Below are 13914 nucleotides of genomic sequence, written 5' to 3'. Positions count from 1 at the left end.
GCCCATGAATGAATTCAGGGCAGGAGGGCACGCTGACGAGGGGCAGGAAGAAAAGCTCTAACCTCTAACCTATCACTGATCCACTGATGCCGCACACCTGGGGACGATGGTGTCCCCATCTCTGGGCCTGGGTTTCCCCCTCCGTTGAGTGGCGGGCAGGACACCGGTCCTGCGGCCCGGCAGGCCGGGAGGAGGTCAGGGTGATGTGTGAAGGGCTCACTGGCGTCTCCGCCGGCTCCTTCTCTGGTCTCGCTGCGGCAAATGTAGCTGAATGTCCTCACAGTGACACGGGGATGACGTCACTGTTGGTGGTGGAGCGCCTGCTGGGCCCCAGGCTGGGCTGCTGGCCACGGGCCACGGACAGAGCTCCTGGCTGCTCCCTTGGGAAGCTGGAGTTTGGTGATCGCTCACGCAGTGCAGCATTTTTTTTAAGGAGCTCTGGATTAGAATTCCATGATATTGATTTGTCCTTTCCCTAAAAATGCCCCAGCATAGACAGCGTGCTTCCCTGAGTTTGCGGATTGCACGCCTGTCAGCTAGAAGTGCCCAGGCCTCCTCACCTGCCTGGGAAGTGGGAACTGGTAGGGTCTGCGCCATCGGCCCGCGGGCCCAGGAGGGCACCTCACGTGTATCAGGCAGACGTGGGGTGTGGCCCTCAGCCCTGACGTCTCTCCCAGGTGAAGTCGGGGTCCCCGGCTGTTCTGGCCTTTGTGAAGGAGAAGTCTCTGGGGCTGCCCAGCTTCGTCACCTACACAGTCGGCATCTCGGACCCCACGGCCGGCAGCCAGGGGCCTCTGTCCACCACCCTGACCGTCTCCAGCCCCACCACTAACCAGGCCATCACCATCCCTGTCACCGTGGCCTTCATGATGGATCGCCGGGGACCTGGTGCTCGTGCGTTACGGGACGGGACACCCGCTGGGAGGGACTTGGCAGCAGGGACGGGCAGAGTGCTCCAGGTGGGAGTGGAGCCGCGAGTCGGAAGGCTGCAGGAGCAGAAATGCAGGATGTGTCTCTCACCCGGGGCCCCTCACCCTCTGAGCACGCACACGCCGTGAGGGGCTCCGCGGACGGTTTGGTAACTCTCTTTCCTTGGACCACAGACGGCGCCGGCCTCTTCCAGCACGTCCTGGACTCCTACCAGGTCATGTTCTTCACGCTGTTTGCCCTGATGGCCGGGACCGCGGTCACGATCATAGGTGAGGCGGGCGTGCCGTGTCCCCACCCCCCGATTGCTCCCCCGTCCCCACCCCCACTCTAACCACCTGTGCGTCTCGCAGCCTACCACGCGGTCTGCACACCCCGGGAGCCCACCGCACCACCAGCCCTCTCCCCGCGAGCCAGCCCTCGGCACAGCCCACACTGTGAGTAGCCACCCTGAGGAGTGGGCGGCGGGGGAGGGTCCCCAGGTCTCAGAAGGCCTGGCCCTGGGCACGAGCTGCAGCTGGGGTGTGAGGCCCAGAGGGCAGGCCTGGGAGCTGGTGGGGGAACGGGAGCTGGCGGATGCTGGTCCCGGAGGGGCTGGTGCCAGGGAGCCCTGTGTCTGCGGGTGTGCGTGTGGGGCCGGGGTCCCACCCGCTGGGGCTACCGCGAAGGGCTCTCAGCTGGGGCTGGACGGGCTGACTCAGAGATGAGGGTTCTGGGAGGTCCCAATGAGGTGTTTCTCGGATGGAGAAGAATCACTGGACTCATTTCTGTTAATGGTCCACCTGCCTCTGGTGGTTCTGAAGCCCTGGTGACCCTGCACAACCCCAGGGTCTCCTCTCTCTGTGAGTGGTGTCCCCTGAGGCTGTGCAGTACCCAACCTGCACAGCTGTACGTGGCAGCCCTGTGTCTCCGGATTCCCATTCAAGGGTTCTCTCCCTCCACGAGGAATCCTTGAGGGGGTGTCTACTGACCTATGGGGCCATGGCCTGGCTTCAAGGTCTCCATGGGTTTTTTGAAAGAGGACACAACTGTGTATATAGATTGGTGTTCCTGGGGTGACAAGATCCTACATGCATCCTGGACCCCTAGAATCACAGCCTTCTCTCAGGCCTGTGACGCCCAGGGAAAGCCGTGGACTGCTCAGCAGCTCGCTTCCCCATGTCGACTCCGATTCATCATCCAGCTGTCCTTGCAGTGGGCGCTCGTCTTGCTAACTGCGTCCCCCAGCACGCCCCTCCCCGGTTTGTTGGAGCCACGCCGGGGACTTCGCGTTGCCCCCTGAGCACTCCAGACCCTTCGCACACGTTGGAGTCTGTTTGTGCAGCTTTCTCTGCCCAGATGGACAGGCCCGCTCCCCGTGTGCCCCGTGGATGGGACACGGCTGTGGGATCCTGGGACCTGGCAGGCTGTGCGCGCCGGGAGGTCAGGGTCACGGTCCAGGCCGCTGCGTGCGCAGCTCAGCAGGCCCCTGTGGGCCTCGTGCGCTGGCCCAGGAGCCAGGGGCATAGCTAGGCAGCAGCCCCTCAGAGCCGTTGTCTGGCGTAGGCCCTGCGGGGTGTGAGGAAGGTAGAGGTCTCCCTCTGGCTCCTTGCTCACCGGGGCTCTCTTCCCACACTAGATGTTCCTGCCTCATCGCCAACGCCTTTCAACGCGCTGCTTCCTGCTCGCAGAGCCAGCCCTCCCTCGGGGCTGTGGAGCCGGGTGTACCCCTCCCACTAGTCAGGAGGGCCAGGACCCCGTGCCTCCACCACCCCGGGGCCGGGCCTGCTGGGTCCAGGCTGGAGCAAGCCCCGCCGCCGCCGCCACCCCTCTTCCTGTAACTGTAGTTTAGGCCGTGCTCACGAGCTTGTTCTTATAAGTAGGAGTTTAAGTTTGTTGTCTGGGGGCTTTTGTTGTTGTCTTGTTCTGCTGAGAGTCTCGCAAAGGCAAAGACCTTGACTCATTCCTCAACCCGGTTGTCTGGGGTTTCGGGACGATGTACACTTTGGCTTTTAGTTTCTTGGTCTCTAAAATCGCTCCCTTCTCAGGACCTGGAGCCGGTGGGAGTCTGTGGAGAAGGGGTCTGTAGATGCTGTGATAGCAGTGGTCTCAGGGAAAGGACTTTTTATTGGATTTTTTACTTGTGTGGGTTCTTCTCTCTCTGGAAACTGGACTCTCCCCCTCGTCGGGCTGCTGCTGGGAATTGATTGCAGCGAACAGACACGAGTGACAGGAGCCGCCCCATCCCTGCACAAGTAGCCTCAGGACCGGGGCCAGGGCGCCCGGCTCAGCCTCGGGAGCGCCTGAGACGCCGGGGAGCTGGGAGCTGGGCCTCCTGCCCCCCTCGGGCCACTGTGAGTGGATGGCCATCCTCTGTGGTGCTTTGTTTCCCGAGCGGTGTACTTGGCCTCGGCCCTGGGGGGTCCGGTTCATCCTCCCTCTCCTGGCTTCGCTATCAGCACAGGGACTTCGGAATCGGAGCTGGGAAGTGTCCTTGGCCTGGAGACAGGGACTTTCCTTGTGTTCCACTGTTCCGCCCACGCACAGACCCGTGTTCTCTGCCCCTCCCTCTGTACAAAGCACCTCGCGGATCTGAGCCTCTGCCGCCCCTCGGGACGGCCTCCCTCCGGGCAGCTCCCAGGACGGGCTGGGGAGGGGGCGACTCGGAAAACGCCCTCCTTCCCAGCCCTCGTCCACACAGCAGCTGAGACCTCCAGGACGCGGCTCCTCCTGAGGCCGGGGTGCCGTGCCGCCCCCAGGAAGGGCGGAGCCCGGCAGGCGTGGACCCCGAGCTGCACATGTGAATCTGCCTCAGCCCTTTGGGACTGGGCCGCGCAATTTATTTTTTTAAAGCTGGAGACAGGAAGAATTGTGCCTTGCATATTACTTGAGCTCAAACTGGCAACTTGGATGTAAATAGGCGCATTTCTACTTGGTTTATTTAATAAAGCTCTATATAATTTCTTAAGATGAGCGTGATTATTGCCAGAATCACATGCGTCCTGCCCAGAAGTGACCCAGGCCTGGTGACATTGCTTGCCGTTGTGTGCATTTGGGGAGCGGGTCTGTGTCCTGCCAGCCTCTCTTCTCTGGCTGGACAGCCCAGCCTCCCTCCCACCCCTGAGGGACCAGCAGGCACCAGGGCGGGGTGCCGTGGTGTCTGCCCACAGCTGCCTGCTCAAGGCCCCCAGACAGGCCTTCCCTGTCGGAGGACGTGGCAGCCCTGCCCACACATCGCTGGGGTCACCTAGATGGCCTCTCAGCTCCCCTCCCTCTCCAGCCGTCCCCTTCTCTCTGCAGCTCTGGCTCCACCACCCCACCCCCTGAGACCATCTCCCCGGGTCACCAGCGCTCTGCCTGGCCTCTACAGCCGGACACCGGCCCCATTAGTTAACTGGCGCTGCCTTGCTGGCAGCCCCTCCTCTGTGTCCCCCGGCCCCTCACCCTGTGCCCCTCAGGGTTGGCCCTCCCAGCCCCAGGCCCTGCCTGCGGCCTTCACGGGGCACTCGTGTGGGGTCATCCTGAGTGTCCCGTGGGGCAGGGCCTGGCATCACGTGTCACGGGTGGGAATGGAGGCTTAGAGACAGGTAGCCACGCAAGGTCGCAGGCCACCCAGAGGTGCTGCTGGTGGAGACCAGTTGTCCCTGACGTCACTTGCCGGCCTCCTCAGAGTCTGAGCCCCTGACGAGGAGCTGGGCAAAGAGCAGCCAGAATTTCAATGCAAAATTTGCATTTCCCAGCCCCTTGTGCTGCTAGAAGCCAACATGTGACTACATTTGGGGCCAGAACAGAGCGGCTGTGTCCCAGGCAGCTGGTGAAACGGTGCCCTGAAGGGATAGGTGCCCTGTTCACCTCCCGTCCCATCATTGCCAGCTCAGCAGACCCGGTGGGGCTCTGCCTGGCAAGGACAGTCGGGCCACCAGAGTCGCTGGGCCGTCCTTGTGTCCAGCCTGCACCCCAACCCGGGACAGCCTCCCCTGACGCCCAGGCATACGGGCAAGAGTTCTGGGCTTTCTTCTCCCCAGACGTCACTGTCATCTTCAAGCATGTGCTCCTAGAAACAACCAGACCCGGCCAGAGGCGAGGGCGTTCACAAAACCCAGTGACGTGCTTCAGCTTTCTGTTCCCAAACTAACCAAGCAACTTTCACTCTCTAAAGGGTGCCAAAAAATGCTTTTAGCACCATTTAGCGCTAAAATTATAGTATTGCATATAGATTTTTTTTTTCCTCCAGAATTCCTAAGTTTGGCCAGAAAATAACTCTGTGTCTCTCTCTCTGTCTCCCCCTGTTTTTCTGTGTGTGTGTTGGTGTGGGGGGCATACTGGAAATGTTACATCTCGAGGTCTGAAATACCAGCTACGAGACAGCCCAGAACCTGGGCATCCAGGTGGGTGGGAAAGGCATGGAGTTTAGAGATGAGGTGGCCAGGGGTGCAGGCCCCCCGTCTGGGGCTAGAGCGGAATTGTGTTCCCTCCCTGCGCTGCAGTGTTCCCCTGTCTGCATCTGGCCTGCCTGCCACCCTGAGTGGCTCTGGGGGAAGAGGTGGTAGGTGGGCTGCATGCTCTTCCCAGCCCTCAGCCTCCCAGTGCCTCCCCCAGAGGCTGATTGCATTCCCCCCATGGAGGGGGCGCCATGGTCACGTGACTTGCTTTGGCCAACGGAAAGTGGGTGGAAGTGACCACATGTCAGTTCAGAGCCTGCGCTTAAAGAGGCCTCACCAGTTTCTGCTCACCCTCCTTGTCCTTCTGCCGTTGACAGAATAACAGGGAAACCCAGGTAGCTGCTGGCCCCAGGAGGAGGAGAGACATCTAAGAGGGACCTGAGACAAATCTGCCCATCCCAGACCAACTGACCTGCAGACTTGTGACCTTGAGAGTAAATGATGATAGTTACAAACCACTGACTTTGGGGACAGTTTGTTAGGCAGTGTTGTTGCAGCAGTAGGTGACTGATACAAAGCGTGGCATGGATTCTCTTCTGGCTGAGCCCATCAGGGCAGGTTTCTGCCACTTGTCACAGAGTCTGATTGACATGGTTGCAGCCTTGTGGCCCCTTCCCTTCAGTCTGTTCTCTCCTGGGCCCTGCCCGGGGCTGCCCCTTTGGCCCATCCCGCTGGACAGGGCTTTCCAGTGGCCCTGGCAGAGGCTGGAAGGGTGCCTGGCGCTCAGAGCCTGGGCCAGGCACTCAGGCAGGCACCTCAGAGGCCCCGGTTTCCTCCCTCTTGAGAGGGACCCAGTCAACCTCACCCCCGGGCTGCTGTTCTCATCCTGTTGTCACCCCAATGGGCTGGGTGAGACACGTCCTGCTCATGGCGACAACCCGGAGCAAGAGAGCGGGAGGGAACACCCCCCCCCCGCCCAGGGGCTGGGCTGGGACGGGCCTGCTGGCCTGTGCTCTCCAGTCCCTTGAACAAAACTAGTCACGAGTCTGAATCTAGAATCAAGGCTCAGGAATAGTCTACCTTGGCTGGGAGGAGCTGCAAAGCCACAGATGTGAACGGAGGGGTCAAAAGTCAAGGTCATTAAATACATAAATAAATGTATTTAACAAAAGAGTCAAGGTCATTAACACAAAGCAATCATGGGTTGTCTTTTTTTCTTATTGTTCAACTCCCTCATCATACATCATACAGACGGGAAAACTGAGGCCCAGAGACAGGAAGGGACTAGCAGGGGCCACCCCTGAGTAGCACACCAGGCCCCGGCCCTGAAGGTCAAGGTCGTCCCCCACCACCACCCCCACCTCCCCAGAGCAGTGACACAGGTCATGAGGACGCATTAGTCAATGGCGTGGGCCTTTCACCCTATGATTAATTCTCAAGGATCCTGTCTAGATCCACAATTTCAACATCACATAAAGTGAGCAATCTCAGTTAAAGAGAGAGGAAGAAAACAAAGCCCGGGACCTTGGGTTTTGTGATTGTCTATTATTTTGTTTTATGTTGTATGTAATTAGCACATAAACTTCCGTGGAAGATTTCATTAGCAGACTCATCAGGTGACCACTTTCATGTGGGGAGTATTTACTGAAGGCAAATAAAGACAATTTATAAGAACCAGGAAAGTGGAATCCCATTTTCCCATTGCTCCACAGCTGCAAGGTGTAATGGCTCCAGGGCAGTGCCGGCTCCCTTTCTGGGTCCTTCTCCACAGAGGGGTACATCGGGAGACCCAGGGCAGCAGCCCGAAGCCTCGTGGACAAGGCCCAGGCACCGGGTAGATCTCCTGCCTGTGCCAGTAACCAGCCAGGGGACCTTGACCTTGAGTACTTCCTGTCACCTCTCTGAGCCTCAGTTTCCCCGTCTGCAGAGTGGTAATTATCACACTACCTCCTCCGTAGGTGTGCCGTGTGGACTGAATGAGCTCCTGTATTAAAACCCCCAGCACGGTGGTGAGCAAACATTTGGTGCTCGGTAAATATGAACTTTTCTGCCTTCTTCTCCCTGGTGATTAGAGACAGTTGTCCTCACTCTCTTGGGGGCCATGACACATTCCCCAGGAGTCCCTGTCACTGCTCACCCGGCCAACTGAAGCAAATCAACAGTCAGGTCCAGGCTCACAAATGTGGATGATGGGCCAGGCAGGCAGCCCCCGAATGCAAGGGGCTGGAGGTGGACGCTGGCAACCTGAGTGCCTGGCCTCACCCACTGACCTCTAGCTGCCAGGTGGGGACAAAGCCCAGTGGGGCCCATTCTTCTAGCTTTCTAGAGACTCCAAAAGTCCTTTGGGGGGTAGTAAAACCTTCCACCTTATAAATAATGGTAATAAAATTAAAGTTTAAAAAATATTAAAAAAAAAAAACAAACTTGTGTGGGCCAAAGAAACCTGCCCTCGGGCCACCAGTTTTCAATCTCTGAATTTCTTCATAACTGGTAAAATTCTGGCTCGTGTGTTTCCCCAGTCCCTTCCTGTGGCCCCGGCAGACATTACTAATTGCTCCCAGCACTCTTTCCTGCTCAAGCAGGACTCTGCCTCAGATTCCCTACAATCCAGCATCCGGGCAGCCACAGCCAGTCAGCTGGTGTTGACAGAGGAGAGGAGTCCCATCGTCCTCCCTAATCTACTCCAAGCCCCTCATTTTAGAGGCAGGAAAGGACTAGTTTTAGCTCACCTATAACCAAAGATGCGAAGGTATCATCTTTTCTCTGGCAACCAGACAGAGGGAGTGGCTAAAAGATGCTGTGTATGTTAGAATGTGTCTTTTTTTTCCTTCAGAAGTATTGATTTGGGACTGAAGCATCTTAAAATGCAGAAGAAGTAGGCAAATGTTGCAGCCCCAGCTACCTGCCCCTACTGCCCACAGGGTCCAGGGGTCCAGGGTGAGGAGATTGATGGGCAGAGGTAGGAAGTTTAAGTGTATAACTGTAATCAGTTTGTTAAGTTTTCAGGAACCACTGAAATGACATTCACCATCCCTGTGGGGAGGGGAATGGGCGCTCATGGTCTAAATCAAAGGAAAATGATCAAGGGCTGTTTCTTGGGCACCCCAGTCGGAGACAGATTTGTGTCGGCTGTCAAGTCGATAATTTTGTTCCCTACGCCAGGAAGGTTGAGATGCTGTTACCACCTCGGGGGGCTGTTGGCAGCCTTTATCAACGCCCTGCTTCCCAAGGAGCTGGCAGGGCAGAAGGCAGAGTGATGAGTCAGATGGAGCTTCTCTGTGGAGGGGCAGAGAGACAGACAAGGCTCAGAGCACCTTCTACAGGTGGGGAAAGGGACCTTGGTGGGTTGGAGGGTTGGAAGAGGCTCCTGGGAGGAGGCGAGTCAGAACCAGGGCGGGAACAATGGGTGTCTAGGCGGAGGGGCCGGTTTGAGCCTAAGGTCAGACACTTCTAGCCTCCTGTGGGGAGGAACAGATAGTGGCCTGGGTTCCAGTCCTCACCCATTTGGGATAGAGTTATGGCATGTTGTTCTGGGTATAAAAAGCTCTTGGCTCCCAAGCTAGGGGATGTGGGGAAATACTGATTTGGGGTGACCGGGGTCAGTATATTCAAACCAGGCTTCCTGTCCACCCCCACCCCCACCCCCGGTCCTGTAACATTCCCCAGGGGCACACGTGACTGGGTTGAGATGTTCTGAGTTCAGGACACCCAGAGGGGAGAAGTCAGCAAAGTTAATTCTTCACAATCTAACTGGACTTTCTTGTAGGTTTTTCGACCTACATTAAAACCCATTTTCAGTAAAATTTCACAAAATTTCAGATTTGGAGTAGGTTATTTAATTTGATAATTAAAACCTATTTTATCAAGTCTTGTCATAAAATATTCTAATTATGGTTAATCCTCATTGTATTTCATCCTGTAAATTGTTTCATATGTTCTACTTCCTACAGATGTCAACTTAGAAATGGTGGTGGGGGATAGAGTTTTTCCCAAATTCTATGAGGGAGCACACAAAAAGCTGTGAAACTTCCCCTGTAGGCAGTGGGGAGCCATGGAGGGTGCCAGAGCAGGAGTGTGCCATGGCCAGAGACTGGCTCAGAGTGAGGGTCACTCTAGCGGTAGGTGTCTGTGTGAGTGGAATCCCTTCAGGGCAGCCAATAGGATGACTGCTCGTCCAGTGCGAGCTGACAGGCTCTATTTGGGGAAAACACGTGCACTCACCTCACCTCTGCCCCTTGGTCCTTTCACCAGGCTCCCCCAGGCTTCTGCTTCCAGCCCTGACTGTCCAGCCAGTCCCCTCCCCTCTCTGGGTCTCAGCTTCCCCTTGGTTCTGATCAGGTGCCCCAGCTCCAAAAGGCTGTGGGTCCAGGAAGGGAGCAGACCCAACACCCGGCCCCGCCTACCCACCTACCCACCCCTTGGATCCACAGCCTCTGGGAGCACAGCTGCTGCCCCCCGGGGGCTGCCCTGCTCTTGGCAGGAGAGAGACTAAACCTTAGAGGCCACAGCTGAGTGGGGCTGGGCGGCCCGATTTAACCAGCACGCCGCTGTGAGGCTCTGAAGGGCAGGACACTCAGGCCCTGCTTTCCTGACTGATTCGGAACATCTGAGCCTCATTGGCTCCTCCCACCCCAGGTCCGCTGGGGCCTTGGGGATGCTCCCGTCAGCCCCTGGGCCGGTCTGCCCTTCTGTTTGTCTCTTCTCCCTTCTCCCCCTGCCTGGCTCCCCCCTCAGGGCAGAAGTCTCACCTCTTCTGCAATTTCTCTTCTTCCTCTTGCCTCCTGCACCCCTCCCCCTCCCCTCCCCCTTTCACTCTCCCTTCCCCCTCCCCCTCCGACTCCCTCTTCTGACATCCTACAGCCACGCTACTCAAACTCTGGTCCTCCTCGGATCAACAGTGTGGGCGCCACCCGGGAGCCTGTTAGAAATGCAGACTCTCAGGCCCCACCCCAGACCTGCTGGATCAGGACCTGCATTTCAGCAAGACCCCCAGGTGACTTGTGTGCACTTTTCTAATTACAGAGTAATCTGAGTTAATTGAAGTAGAAAATACAGACAAGAAAAGAAACATCACCTGTAGCCCCTCTGCTGATTGCCAGCTCCGATTTCAATTTGCTGTTCTTTCTTCCCAAGAGTTTTTCTTAATTTTTATTTTATATTGGAGTATAGTTGATTTACAACGTTGTATAAGTTTCAGGTGTACAGCAAAGTGATTCAGTTATACATATCTATTCTTTTTCAGATTCTTTTCCCATATAGGTTATTGCGGAATGTTGAGTAGAGTTCCCTGTGCTGTACAGTAGGTCCTTGTTGGTTCTCTATTTTGTATATAGTAGTGTGTGTATGTTGATCCCAACCTCCTAATTTATCCCTCCCTTCCCATACTCCCCCTTTGGTAACCACAAGTTTGCTTTCTAACCCTGTGAGTCTGTTTTTGTTTTGTAAATAAGTTCATTTGTCTCATTTTTTTTAGATTCCACAGAAGTGATATCATATGATATCTGTCTTTCTCTATCTGACTTACTTCACTTAGTATGATGATTTCTAGATCCACCCATGTTGCTGCAAATGGCCTTATGTGCTTTTCTCTGGGTGGGTTGGAAGAGTTGTTGAGCCAAAATCCCAACCGGGATTTAATTTCTGGAAGCCCCTCCCTGAACCAGCCGCCCTGACTGTGGCCATCTCTGTCCCAGTGGAGTTCACTCCAGTCGGCCTGGCACAGCCAGGGATGGGGACCAAAGTCCTGCTGAGGACAGAAACGACAAAAGCAGTTGAGGTTCCCTGCTGATGGGAGGGATGGTCCTCGCAATCCTGAACTTCACTCACCCTCTAAGCCCAGCCTGCACTGGCTGCAGGGCCCCAGGAGGCTTCCGACCCCTTCCTGCACTCCCGGACCTCATGTCCCATGCGGAGACAGCCCAGGCTTAGACCAGGGCCAGAGGGGGAGCAGTCCTGAGGGAGCTCGGAGGAGGCCCAGCCAAGTGTAGGGGAGGGGATGGTCAGGGAGGGCTGCCTGGAAGAGGGGACACTTGCTCAGGCATCTTGGTGGAATAGTGACAGCTTTTTCTGGTGGACAAGAGAAAGAGGGAAGGGTTCCCAAGAAGAGGGAACAGCACTTGCAAAGATGACCAGGGAGAGGACAAGGAGTTTGTGTGTGTGTGTGTGTGTGTGTGTGTGTGTGTGTGTGTGTGTGTGCTGGGCGGGCAGTTTCAGTAGCATGGCAGTGTGTAGCAGAGGTCAGGAGAATGTTGAGGTTATGTGTCTGGGGCAGGGTTTCTGCAGGTCTGTTGTAAACACTTAAGCAAGTGAAGTTAAGGGCTGGACCAGGCCACTGTTTTCTATGTGCAGGCTCTGGAGCCAGGAGGCCTGGGTTCAAATTCTGACTCTGCTTCTCATGTGCTGTGTGACCGTGAGTTAGTTGATGAACCTCTCTGTGCCTCAGTTTCCTTACCTGGGGAATGGAGGCAATGATGGTGCTTCCATCATTTGGGCTGATGTGAGATTAAATGAGTTAATTAAGGGAAAGTACTGGGAAGAGTTCTTGGCATATAAAGGGCCAGCCAGAGACCAAGGGTGGGTGGTCCACTGCTCCGATCCTCAACTTCCTCAGTTGCACTGTGGGCAGTGTGAAACCTCTCCTGCAGGGGTGTTTGCAAATATTCAGCAACATCCAATAGGCATGCATGTGCCTGGCCTTCTGCCTGGCAGGCTCGGCTTCTCTCATGGAGCTGGCACTGTAGTGGGGGGCACGGAAAAAGTATAAATAGATAACCCGGTTGCAGAGATAGTGCTAAGTGCCATGAGAAGCAAGATGGTAGCAGAGAGGATGATGGCATGGTGGAGGGGACCCTGCATCAGTTTGCTGGTCGGGGAAGACTTTTCTGCAGTGATATTTGAGCTGAGATCTCAGAGCCAAGGAATCAACAAAGATGGGGCAGGAGGAGCATGCCAGGCCAAAGGAACGGCGTGTGCAAAGGCCCTGAGGTGGGAGTGCTTTGGGTCTGACTGTGGAACAGCATGGGGGCAATGTGGCTGGAGAAGGGTGGCCAGGTTTTAGCAAATAAAAATAATAGGGCACCCAGTTAAATGTCTGCAATTAGAATTTCAGGTAAACAGCAGAGGATTTTTTTAGTATAAGTATGTCCCAAACGATGCATGGGACATACTTATACTAAAAAAAAATCTGTTGTTTATTTGAAATTCCAGTTTAACTGGGAACCTCTATTTTATCTGGCAATCCTAGGCTGGAGGGGGGAAGTTGGGGGAGATGAGTCAGCAAGCAGGCGGGGCTTGGCCGACCTGGGGAGGTGGCTGGATTTCATTCTCAGGGTCATGGTTAACAGGGCCGTGGCCTCCAGCTTCCATCCTGCTCCAGGTGCTAAATGGGTGGGCATTTTAGCTTAATGGGGGAAGTGTCTGTCAGGGACCCCGGAACAAGTGGTTCAAGCCACCCACGTCATGGAGAATTCTCCAAAAGATGACTCATCCCAAGTAACAGACAAGAGAGCTGGGGCTGCATCGCGCTCCTGGGAGGTGAAAACCTCCCTCACAGGAATGACAGGGAGGGGAGGCGGTCGAGGTAGTAGGGAGTGATGTTAAAATTAGAACAATCCTGTTCTCCTAATCAGAGATGCAGCCAGTGCCCCGCGAATCTGTAATGGGCTTCCTTGCAGACTTCTGGAAGGGGGAGGCCAGGGTCAGCTGTGTAAATATTCATGGGGTGCTGGGAGAGGGTCCAGGGGGATGCGGGCCTGCCCGCTCCCCGCAGAGGCCCAGCAGGAGGTCTGGGTGCTTATCCTGCCCTGCGGCTAACTGGGTGAATTGTGACGTCAGGCCTGCCCTGCTCCCTCTGAGTCTTGGGGGGACGGATGGAGAATCACGTTCAGGACAGGATCCCAGAGGGAGAATCAGGGCCCCTCACTTGGCCTCTGCTGGCCCGGCAGACTCTGTGCTTGCTGAAAGAAAGAATGAATGAGTGAATGAATGAATGAGGGCTCTTTGGCAGCTCCCTCCTTTTCCTGGCAGGGCTATTTTAAGCCTCCTGCTAGGCCCTGTGTGGGCACATCCACACCGTGTCACGGCAGACAGATTAAAAAGCACCCACATGCCTCATTAAATAGAATTTATATATAACTATATGGCGCTGAGTCAAGATGCAATTGACTAGTTGACTGATGTTCTGTGCTGTGGACATTTAATTAAACATTTATTCATTTTGACATGTCAGTGTGTCTTTTTCCTCCCTCCTCTACCCCATCTCAAACACATTCCTGGGCCCCTGACAGGCTCCTGGCTGCCGAAGCTCTGCCCCAGCGGCTAAAGGGGCGGCCTTGTCCCAGGGCTGCAGGCGCCCCGTCTGTAAAAGGGGAAGGTTGGATGAGGTGACCCCCACTGGGCATGTTCCTCCCATGAGGAGGACTGTTAGAGCCCCCCACCCCCATTCCTACAGAGACTGCGGAGTGATAATAACTGCAGTCCCTCAGAGGGACGTTGAATTCCACAGCCTCCAACATTGACAGATGTTCTTATCCCCATTTTACAGATGAAAAGGCAGAGGCTGGGACGTCAGGACAACGCTGTGGGGCCCTGGTACACCTGAGACAAAGTCCCCGAGGCTGTTTGAGGA

The 13914-nt window shown here is 55.8% G+C and overlaps 1 protein-coding gene across 1 annotated transcript in view; it reads left to right on the top strand.

Annotated features, from left to right (window-relative positions):
- Positions 1-3874, top strand: part of NUP210 (nucleoporin 210) — a 101672-nt gene extending 97798 nt beyond the window's left edge. Inside the window, exons 37-40 of the mRNA XM_082638305.1 lie at positions 678-894; positions 1104-1199; positions 1281-1364; positions 2546-3874. Of these exons, the coding sequence (XP_082494431.1) occupies positions 678-894; positions 1104-1199; positions 1281-1364; positions 2546-2646 (498 nt within the window). The 3' untranslated portion in view covers positions 2647-3874. The remainder of the gene's footprint in view (positions 1-677; positions 895-1103; positions 1200-1280; positions 1365-2545) is intronic.
- Positions 3875-13914: the final 10040 nt, after the last annotated feature.

The sequence above is a fragment of the Mesoplodon mirus genome, assembly GCF_964341445.2.
Source record: "Mesoplodon mirus genome assembly, chromosome: 12".
NCBI classification, from domain to species: Eukaryota; Metazoa; Chordata; class Mammalia; order Artiodactyla; family Ziphiidae; genus Mesoplodon; species Mesoplodon mirus.
This window is presented reverse-complemented; position numbering and strand designations above follow the sequence as displayed.